The following is a 10,710-nucleotide window of genomic DNA, read 5'->3' as shown; positions in this document are numbered from 1 at the left end:
CACAATAAGTTAGGGATATTGTGAGAGATTCAGTGGATGTCATACATACGGTGTTTGTTGCACTTCAGACATTTTTGGGATTGGGAGGCAATTGTATTGGGGTGATAGACACACCTCATCTTGTGTTTTCCATGTAATGGTCTCATTGTGTACTGGTGTGCCTTATTGGGGCCAATGCCACAAGACAACCTTTTTCAATGTGGCATCAATTTCAACAGTTTGTGGGGATAAAAAGCTGGTATTGTCAGCAAGTCATTCCAAGTTCATCAGTCAAACAGCCATGAACACACGACGTCACTTAACGGACGACCAGCGCCACCTGGCCATGGCGCGCCTTCGAGTCGGTGGCAGTCAGATGTTGCTCGTGAACTTGGTGTGTCTCACAGTGTCATCAGCAGACTTGCATCAAGACACAGAACTACTGGCAGAGTTCAGGACAGACCCAGGAGTGGAGCGCCACGAGTGACAGACCGCAACGAAGACCAGTACCTAAGGACCACTGCACTCAGACATCGTTATGCAACTGCCACACAGCTGCAGGCCCGTTTACGAGACGCGCGGGGTACTATGGTTTCCAGACAAACCATTCGCAACCGACTCCACCGCTTTGGCTTGAATGCCAGACGACCGTTGCAGGTGACTCGACTGACACTAAGACACCGCCGTGAACGTTTGCAGTGGGCACAAGACCATGTGACCTGGACAATGCAGCAGTGGTCTACCGTCCTGTTCACTGATGAGTGTCGGGTCACCTTGCACAGAAATGATGGCCGTCAGCGTTGCTGGAGACGGTGAGGAGAGCGATACGCTAAAGTAAACATGGTCCCCAGGGTTTGCTTTGGTGGAGGAGGTGCAACAGTCTGGGCAGGCATCACCAGTCAGCGCAAAACAGATTTGGTTATTGTCCATGGCTCAGGCACTGCACGTTCTTACCTCAGAGACATCATTGAACCCATCATCATCCCCCAATTCCGCCAGCACACCCCCAACTTTCTGTTCATGGATGTTATTGCTCCGCCACGTCGTGGCAGAATTGTCACAGCTCGACTTCAGGAAGTTGGAATGCCTCATATGGTATGGCCATCAATGTCCCCTGACCTGAACCCCATAGAGCACGTCTGGGACCAATTGAAGCAGAGACTGGATGATCGTACCCCACCCCCATGTGACCTGGCAGAACTGCGTGTAGCACTTGTGGAAGACTGGAATGCATTGCCTCAGGACAACATCATGAAGCTAGTGAGGAGCATGAGACGTCGCTGTCAAGCTGTCATTGCGGCAAATGGTGGAAACACCCGCTACTGACATTGTCAATTTTTGTTATTTGGGGCTGTCCCTGTTGTCTAAATTTTTGAGGTAATAAATATTAAGCTAATGACAATGATGTTTCTTCTCTACATTATTAGTAATATCAAAGGGAACTTTTACATATTTAATTAATATTCAGAACAAACTGGAGAAGCACTCATGTACATTACAATATCCCTAACTTATTCTGAGTAGTGTATATTATATGAGAGAGAAAGAAAGACAGAGAGAAGAAGTAATGAAACATAAAAGAAGTTACGAAATATCACAAGCGGTGAAGAATCAATGAGAGGCATAAGCAGTTGCAAAGCTATTCACACTCGGACGTCCCATCATCACCCACCTTCACACACGGACTGGGGAGCCCGTTTCCGTCCTGGCAGGAGACCAACACGTGAGTCCCGAGAAAGTGCCGGGCGACATGCGCTCTATCCCACAGCTGAGCTCCGGTCAGTACTGAGTTTTCCCCCTTCCTTTATACTAAATTGGGCGCTGCGTGTGGGCAGGGGGCGAGCTGGCCAGGCTCACCCCTCCCCTCAGGCAATGCATCCTCCAATTCCCACTTCCATCCAGGTAATACTGCTTGCTCAATGCCTTCCCGACCCTGCTAAACAAGATAAGGTCCCCTGTTTCCTGAAGACAAGATAAGTGTCCCGCATACTGATCCTCCCCTTTCCTTGAGGACGAGATATGCATCTTAGCAGTGCAAGATATGGAACCAATTATTCTCTTCCCCAAGAAGAACCACTTAGAAAAACAAAGTAAGCATGTTTTTAACCGCGTAAGCATCCATCCATCCATCCATCCATTTTCCAAACCACTTATTCTATTGGGTCGCGGGGGGTCCGGAGCCTATCCCGGAAGCAATGGGCACGAAGCAGGGAACAACCCAGGATGGGGGGCCAGCCCATCGCAGGGCACACTCACACACCATTCACTCTCACATGCACACCTACGGGCAATTTAGCAACTCCAATTAGCCTCAGCATGTCTTTGGACTGTGGGGGGAAACTGGAGTACCCGGAGGAAACCCCACGACGACATGGGGAGAACATGCAAACTCCACACACATGTGACCCAGGCAGAGACTCGAACCCGGGTCCCCGAGGTGTGAGGCAACAGTGCTAACCACTGCACCACCATGCTGCACCCGCGTAAGCATCCAGTAAGTCAGAAATAGCAGGATAAGTGTCTTTATTCAGAACACGTTTCCCAGGACAATTTTTTACGACTAGTGGAGCATCCTGGCCCCTATTTTTAAGAAACAAGTTATTCATGAAAAATAAGTTATACAAAATAATCGGTAGAAAACACATTTATACAGTTCAACCTTGCCACAATAATATTATGGGTGAATCATGGATGTACTAGTAAACTAGTTATATTCAGTCTCTTACCAGTGAACTAGTTGAATCTAAAAGGTCATTAGTTAATTACATGTGCAAATAAGTTCACATTTTGTCACACTAGTTGATGTTTTTTTATATTTTTATTTCAGGGGATGGATTTGGGGGTGGGAGGAGCTGCTGCAGTGCAGGTCACCCATTGGGCAGGTCGTTGGAGGTGGATGGCGTTATATCCTGGGCGACGACCAAGGGCTCACGTGGGGCAGCATACTCTAAGATGCTGGGGAGTCCAGGCACTACGCAGCAGCGGACGGCACTGCGGGATATGGCCATGTCCTGGGCGCGGTACCAGCTGCCTGTCTTCCCATCGTAGCACTCCACTATACAAGTTTTTTCCAGTCCATCGAAGCCACCCACCACAAACAAAAGGTCGTCCACCACCTCGATGCCCAAACCTTGGTGTGGGTTCAACATGGGAGCCACAGCACACCAGCGGTTCGTCAGCGGGTCATACGCCTCCACGCTCCGGAAGCAGGTGGACCCATTAGAACCGCCCACCTGGGGGATGCCAAAAGTAAGTGATCACTCAGACACCAAAGGAATGGGCAAACATCAACTTTCCCAAAGTCATGAACTCATTGAATTTAAGGCCTAAGAAACCAAAGGCCTCATGCATCAAAGAAGTTTTTGCACAAAAAAGCCATTGAAAATATGTGGACTCGGGATGGGTCGATGGGCCACGTTTTTTCAGTTCGGACCGGATTCCGATACTGTCAGTACGGATACAGGTTCCAATTCATGGGCTTTTTTTACTTTAATATTTTTATATAATAAATATATATAACAGAAATATTTATACTTTACATAATTGAATGAAAACAAATGTCTTTAATTAGGCTACTAGAAACATAACATACTGTCCCTATTGTGCAATTGATTGTATAAATCAATTTAGCAAGAAATAAGAGGTGTCTTTTTACAGACTGCCGAAAACTAAATAAGTAAGCATCGGTCTTGGATCGGTCACATGTGGTCAATACCCGATTCGTCTAATAGGTGTGGATCGGTTCTGGTTCCGATATACAAGAACATACAAGAAAGGAGTCACTCACTGCATAGATTTTCTCATTGTAGGCTATGACTCCAAGACTACATCTGGGAACTCTCATTGGCGCAATTGGGGTCCAGTGGTTGGTCCGTGGGTCGTAGCACTCAGCGGTAGACAAACACTGAATCCCATTGTAGCCCCCACAGATGTACACCTAGGAAAACAAGTTTAAAGTGAAGACACTTCCACTTTATATGATTGGTGATGTAGATATAGAAAGACTACAGGCACATTTTGTTAACGCATGCTGGATCCATTCATCTATTAAACATGTTTATCCAGTACAGGGTTGTGGTGAATCTGTAGCCGACCCCAGAAAGCATAAGTCACAAGGTAGGGGATTTATAAATTAAGTTCATCGTGATACAAGCATAAAATTATGTGCTATGCATAATGTAGGAACACCAGTTCATCTATCTCACAAGTCTTTCTCTGTGGAAGGAATTGGATAAATACAGCCCAGGTCAAGACTCAGTGCCCCACAGATAAACTGTAACACCACAGTGCTACCCAATGTCCTGCTCGCGAAGACCAATAATTTAAGGTCATTTAAGTTTCTTCCAAAGACAAGCTTATTGAATTTAGCAATTCTAGATTAAAATCTGCAATATGAAGTGAAAGCAGCTGCTGGATATGTAAAAAAAACATTTTTAGGCGAAAATGAGGGCAAACACAGCTGGATGTCCCCAACTGACCCACCTTCCCATGAAGTGTGGTGGCACAGGCATCGCTCCTTCTGTTGTTCATTGGTTGGATAAGGGTCCACCTGTTGGATTCAGGGTCATACCGTTCCACCGTGTTCAGGCGCCCGAGGCCGTCAAAGCCCCCCATGGCATACATGTAGCCATGGAGCACAGCCACGCTGACATAGCAGCGGCGCGAGTGCATGGGGGCCACCTGGTGCCAAGTCCTTGAGACGGGGTCGAACTTGCACACGGTGTTTAAGGTGGATGTGCCGTCATAACCCCCGACACAGTACACAAAACCGTTTAGGCATGCAGTGCCATGGTAGGCCCGGGGGCCCAGCCCCTCTGGTGACACTTCCACCCAGCGATCGGCCCGGGTGTCATAGGCTTCGATCCTGTTGGTCGGGGAGTCACTCCAGCCACCAATGGCTAATAAAATATCAGAGGGGAGGCGTGGGCGGGTCAGCGAGTTTTGAAAGGCAGAATACTGAAGAGCATTCACATCGAGGTCATATATGGCCTCAATGGTGCTGACAATAATGGGCTTGCACTCCTCACTATTCCTTACAAACTCATTATTTTGCACAACCCTCATGAAGTAATCTGCCTCCATGCGAGCCAACCGCACCTATACAGGGAAGCAGATGAAGAGGATTTCCATGAGTTCTTTACTGCCTATTTGCATATCTCTGGAAAAGGTTAACTCTTAAAATAAAGGATACAACAGCAAGTGCAAATTTTGTCATTTTCATAATGCTTCAGTCATTTACCTTGAAGGTCTCAGACATGAGAGTTAACACTTATTCAATGCAAGACATATGAGTGTGTTATGTTTTCCTTTAATTTGTTGATTGGACTGTACTGCCAGTTGTAATGCAGTCAGCTGTCACTTAATGACAGAGTTATGCTCTGAGAATTGTGTCGTTAGGCGAATTCATCATTGTGTAAACATCACAGAATGTGGTTATACACTATGCGTAACATGACATACTGTTTTACAGTAAACTTTTTAGACTCTAATGATAAAAATTACAGCATATTAAATACATAAGCCAGTAACATAGTTGTTTATGTACAAGCATCTAAGAATGCTGCATGACTGTACTTAGACGCCCTAGGTTGTAGATTCATGTAAATGGAGGTTTACTCTCGAGTTACAGTGATAAGAGCTCGGGACTCAACTATGTTAGCATTCCATTCTTATGTCTACATGTCAATGACAATTAATAATCATAATTACCTTTGACAACAAGACAGCAATATGTGCCTTGCGGTTGGCAGGATCATACATGATCCAGCGAAGTATGGCATCGAACACCACATCCTCCTGCCTGACATTAAGTTCATCCTTTTCCAGGATAGTACAGAGCTGGGAAAGGGTGAGCTCCAGAAATTCCATTGAGGTCCTGGCGACCTCCGTGAAGTGTTGCAGGAGGAAGTGGTATGTGGTTTGATGCAGCTCAGCACAGCAGTAGACATCGGTAATATTAAAAATTCCAATGCAATTCTCCAGGCAGAGCTGGCCCTCCAGAAAGTCGCTGCAGCACTGAACAAGGCTGATTATGTTCAGATGATCAGCAGCTGCCAGCAAACTCTCAACGTTGTCCAGCGTGATGAGCACAGAGTATGTGTAGACATACTCCAGGATCAAGCTCATCATCTCTGGAGAAATGCCGTGGATTTTGTACCGGCACTCTTCTGGGACAGTCCAGCAACTGGAGAACAGAGCTCTGAAAAACAATACGGAAATTACTCATTTTATAAGCAGGACTTTTGCAGACATGGTGAAAAAGGAGTTTTATGATCCTAAATGGAATCTACCAGAGTTAGGGATTGTCTACCATGGATGATCCCTAAGATATCTAAGCACTAGGGACCTGTGACTTGTACTACGAAGCGGGTTACTGGCGTATCGGGGTAATTTGTCGGATTTAATGTACCACAATTTAAATGGACTTCATAATATTTTATTTACATTTTGCCCAGACGAGCTTAAATCCGACAAGTTATCCTGATAAGCCAGTAACCCTGCTTCGAAGGACAGGCCACAGGATGGGGCAGTTTTTAATATTTATTTTGCTGGTGGAAGCTCCCCTCTTAATATTTTTCACTGGAAGCAGAGGGGATGTCCCCTTGGAATATCTGTTTTTGCCTCCAATCATTATCATTGTATATCAAAAGTTAAGCTAGGACACTTAATAATGTAGCATGGAAATATTTCCGGTTCGCCCTGTACTAGAATAATAAAACAGATTAATGCATTTTAAAACACTTATTACCAGGGAGAAGTCATTGTAAAGGGCGAATAATTTCAACCCTTCTAGTTTTGGCATCATTAACATATATGGGTCACAGTTACTCACTGGAAATAGGAGCTGGCACCACACAGAATTATTTTGTGGGCTTTGAAATCAATGCCATCGGTCTGAAGGATCACATCACAGTGCTCTCCTGCCAGCCGCAGCTGATTGAAAATGTCATAGGTAGGGGGCATCATGTCCCCTTTCCTGTTATATCTCTTCATTTTCTCAGAAGTGGAAGGCACGTCCATTCCTCTTGGTTATTTTTTTGAAATAGCCAGCAACTGACGTTCTGTACATTGTAGAACACACGCCCCGCCCCTTCACACTGTTTTTGCGTCACCAGGTTCTAATTACGTATTTTTTGGTTCATGACGTTTGTGCTGCCGAATTTATTGAAGACGAAAAAATCTTGTACAATCAGTAGTACAAGATCATATAGTATTCAACGCTTTATATGGCACTTTTGGAAAATGTATACTGTGTTTATCAAAAAAAAAATTTGTGTTTGTGTTATGAACTTGTGAACGAGCGGAATTTGATTTGTGACTTCCGAATGACTTGGAGTAATCAAGCGCTTCACGGCGCACGAGAAAGTTGGAAGGCACCCAGATTAAACGCTCCGGTTTTTAAAGTTTATTAAGCCTTCTTTAATATTTCAGTATCCGTATCGTGTACTGGGACCTTTATTTTAAATTAGTATGAGAGACGCAAAACTCGTAGATTAAACTTCACACATAATAGGAAACCACACCGCCACCTCACAACAATGGAGGATGAACATGTAGTTTTTTAAATAGTTGTTAGTTGGGGGGGATCGCAGTCAAAACGGCACACAACCTTTTATTTATATTTTATTCACACGACCCGCGACATGTTAAAATTTCTGTCTTTCAATTTCACAGAGTAAAAACGATTTTAACGTTATTTCGCTGGTAAGTGCTGTTACGTTTCAACGGCGACATGAGACGAAACTATTGGTTAGCGACCAAATTATCAGATGCAGAAACATTGAGGCGAAAGCTAAATAAACTGTGTTCATGAAATGTAATCAAAGTACAGAAATAATTCCTTTTGCTATTTTTTTGTTCCGCTAATTACATTTAATCGTAACTTCCAAGTTAGCGCCGGTGCTTGGGGTTAACCAGTTAGCAAGTTATCACTGTAAACACCTCCCTAGTAGGCCGTGTTTGAGTGAAAATAGGGACGGTAAGGTTCACTGATTCGCGTTGGCGCACCATTTAAAAAGTATGCCCTGGATACAGGTTGGGATGAGCTGGGGATACATCGTTTTATTCGTATTATTTATTTAGCTCGCAACTGGTGTTATTAATGTTTTCGGGGTCGTTATGCTTCCAGACCACAGGAGAGCATGTCTTTCATCGAGAACCTGCATCTCTTTTAAACAGTTGCGCGTAAAAGTACACAAAGTTAAAATATGGCTCCTGGGTCATTCGAGTTTTAAGGGAATAAAATCGATCCATCCATGTGTTATATGTTGAAGCGTGTTTGGTATTGAGTCTGGGGGAAGTTTGTTAGTTTTTTGCTCTGCTGTATTTTCTTTAAGTAAAAACTTCATCACCCACCTCTCCCATCATACTGCTCTCCCTTCTGGGTAAACAGTGGAAATCACACACACCCCCCCCCCCCCATTCTCTCTGCCTTCCCACATGTCTGGATGGTGCCTGGGGTGGGCACCAATTCAGCTGGAGTACTGGTTCAAATCCATGGAGGGCTGACACCGTGGATGTGACTTACGAACTGTACCGTCTTGGGTGTAAAATTTGATTTGCCACCCTACACTGAGAGGTTTGGAAAACTGACACATTGAGGAACTTTTGCATTGACCTTGATCACAGAATACATTTTCCTTTTAGCAAACTAGCCCACTCTATCTATAATGTTAACATGCCCAGTGGCATTGGGCAGCCAGTTGACCTTGAACCCTCACAGGTCTTTTTTCTGCCCTCATGGGAGCTTTTGGTTCCTCTCCTCTGTTGTCATCTGGTTTTCTTTCTTTCATTTCTTTGTCTTCCCTTTTGCCAATGTTTCTGCAATTCTATCTTAATGATGATGTTATATATCACAACACCCCCATGAAAAGCACCTTGGGACAACTGTCGTGAAAGGCACTATATAAAAATGAATTAAGTTGAATTGAATTGAATTGAATATATCCAAGTATCCATTTTCTGTATCCGCTTGTTCAGTTTGTAGTCGTGAGGGTCCAGAGCCTGTTCCAAAAGCTAGAGGTGCAAGACAGGGAATGTCCCAAAATGGGATTATTATTTAGATCTTGTGAAATGTGATTTCATGTTATATTTTGTAATATAATTATGTAGCGTAGAATTTGTCTTTGTGGTACCAAAGGTGACGTGAGAAATTACTTCTTTTGATTAAAAGATAATCTGATGATACTAAAGCTACTAAAATGAGTACCACGACAGCAAAAAAAAGTAGCTGAGTTGTTTTGGAGTCTGCCTCGATTTCATCTGTAATTCATTTATTTAATAAATTAAAATATATTAAATTCATAATTTCATTTGTAATTTCAAATGGCATTTTATACAGAATATATAATCTGATTTGACTATGAGACGAAATACAGGAAATAGTGTGAGTATATAACCAAGCTCTCTGTTTTTGGCTTTCTACATCATCTGGACAGAGAATAGATTATTATTCAGCTACCTATATGTTTGTATTAAAATATGAGGGATATAGGGCTCTCAGAGGAACAAACAGGCACGCTTAGGTTCACTCAAAAACACTTTAAGTAATACAAAATAACCTTGCATTAAAATCAATACCAAGCTATTGTATCGAAAGCAATGCAAAATAACCTTGTGTGTGTGTATATACATACACACACTACTCACAATAAGTTAGGGATATTGTGAGAGATTCAGTGGATGTCATACATACGGTGTTTGTTGCACTTCAGACATTTTTGGGATTGGGAGGCAATTGTATTGGGGTGATAGACACACCTCATCTTGTGTTTTCCATGTAATGGTCTCATTGTGTACTGGTGTGCCTTATTGGGGCCAATGCCACAAGACAACCTTTTTCAATGTGGCATCAATTTCAACAGTTTGTGGGGATAAAAACCTGGTGTTCTCAGCAAGTCATTCCAAGTTCATCAGTCAAACAGCCATGAACACATGACAACACTTCATGGACGACCAGCGCCACCTGGCCATGGTGCCTTCGGGTCGGTGGCAGGCAGTCAGATGTTGCTCGTGAACTTGGTGTGTCTCAAAGTGTCATCAGCAGACTTGCATCAAGACACAGAACTACTGGCAGAGGTCAGGACAGACCCAGGAGTGGAGCGCCACGAGTGACAGACCGCAACGATGACCAGTACCTAAGGACCACTGCACTCAGACATCGTTATGCAACTGCCACACAGCTGCAGGCCCGTTTACGAGACGCGCGGGGTACTACGGTTTCCAGACAAACCATTCGCAACCGACTCCACCGCTTTGGCTTGAATGCCAGACGACCGTTGCAGGTGACTCGACTGACACTAAGACACCGCCGTGAACGTTTGCAGTGGGCACAAGACCATGTGACCTGGACAATGCAGCAGTGGTCTACCGTCCTGTTCAATGATGAGTGTCGGGTCACCTTGCACAGAAATGACGGCTGTCAGCGTTGCTGGAGACGGTGAGGAGAGCGATACGCTAAAGTCAACATGGTCCCCAGGGTTTGTTTTGGTGGAGGAGGTGCAACAGTCTGGGCAGGCATCACCAGTCAGCGCAAAACAGATCTGGTTATTGTCCACGGCTCAGGCACTGCACGTTCTTACCTCAGAGACATCATTGAACCCATCATCATCCCCCCATTCCGCCAGCACACCCCCAACTTTCTGTTCATGGATGTTATTGCTCCGCCACGTCGTGGCAGAATTGTCACAGCTCGACTTCAGGAAGTTGGAATGCCTCATATGGTATGGCCAT

At 44.4% G+C, this 10,710-nt stretch overlaps 1 protein-coding gene across 3 annotated transcripts in view; it reads right to left on the bottom strand.

Annotated features, from left to right (window-relative positions):
- Window positions 1-2,778: 2,778 nt before the first annotated feature.
- The window catches only part of LOC125742826 (kelch-like protein 10), an 18,665-nt gene continuing 10,733 nt past the window's right edge, over window positions 2,779-10,710 (bottom strand). For 2 of the 3 annotated variants that reach the window (XM_049015211.1, XM_049015212.1), the window contains exons 2-5: window positions 5,689-6,178; window positions 4,462-5,076; window positions 3,767-3,916; window positions 2,779-3,212 (exon numbers count right to left, since the gene is read on the bottom strand). In XM_049015211.1, the coding sequence (XP_048871168.1) occupies window positions 2,847-3,212; window positions 3,767-3,916; window positions 4,462-5,076; window positions 5,689-6,108 (1,551 nt within the window). In that variant the 5' untranslated portion in view covers window positions 6,109-6,178 and the 3' untranslated portion in view covers window positions 2,779-2,846. Of the gene's footprint in view, window positions 3,213-3,766; window positions 3,917-4,461; window positions 5,077-5,688; window positions 6,179-6,811; window positions 7,294-10,710 lie in introns of those variants that run through there. The other variant, XM_049015210.1, reaches the window with a different exon arrangement.

Source organism: Brienomyrus brachyistius, chromosome 5 (genome assembly GCF_023856365.1).
Source record: "Brienomyrus brachyistius isolate T26 chromosome 5, BBRACH_0.4, whole genome shotgun sequence".
Classification (NCBI taxonomy): domain Eukaryota; kingdom Metazoa; phylum Chordata; class Actinopteri; order Osteoglossiformes; family Mormyridae; genus Brienomyrus; species Brienomyrus brachyistius.
Note: the sequence above shows the minus strand (reverse complement) of the source record. Positions and strands in the feature narration are given on the sequence as shown.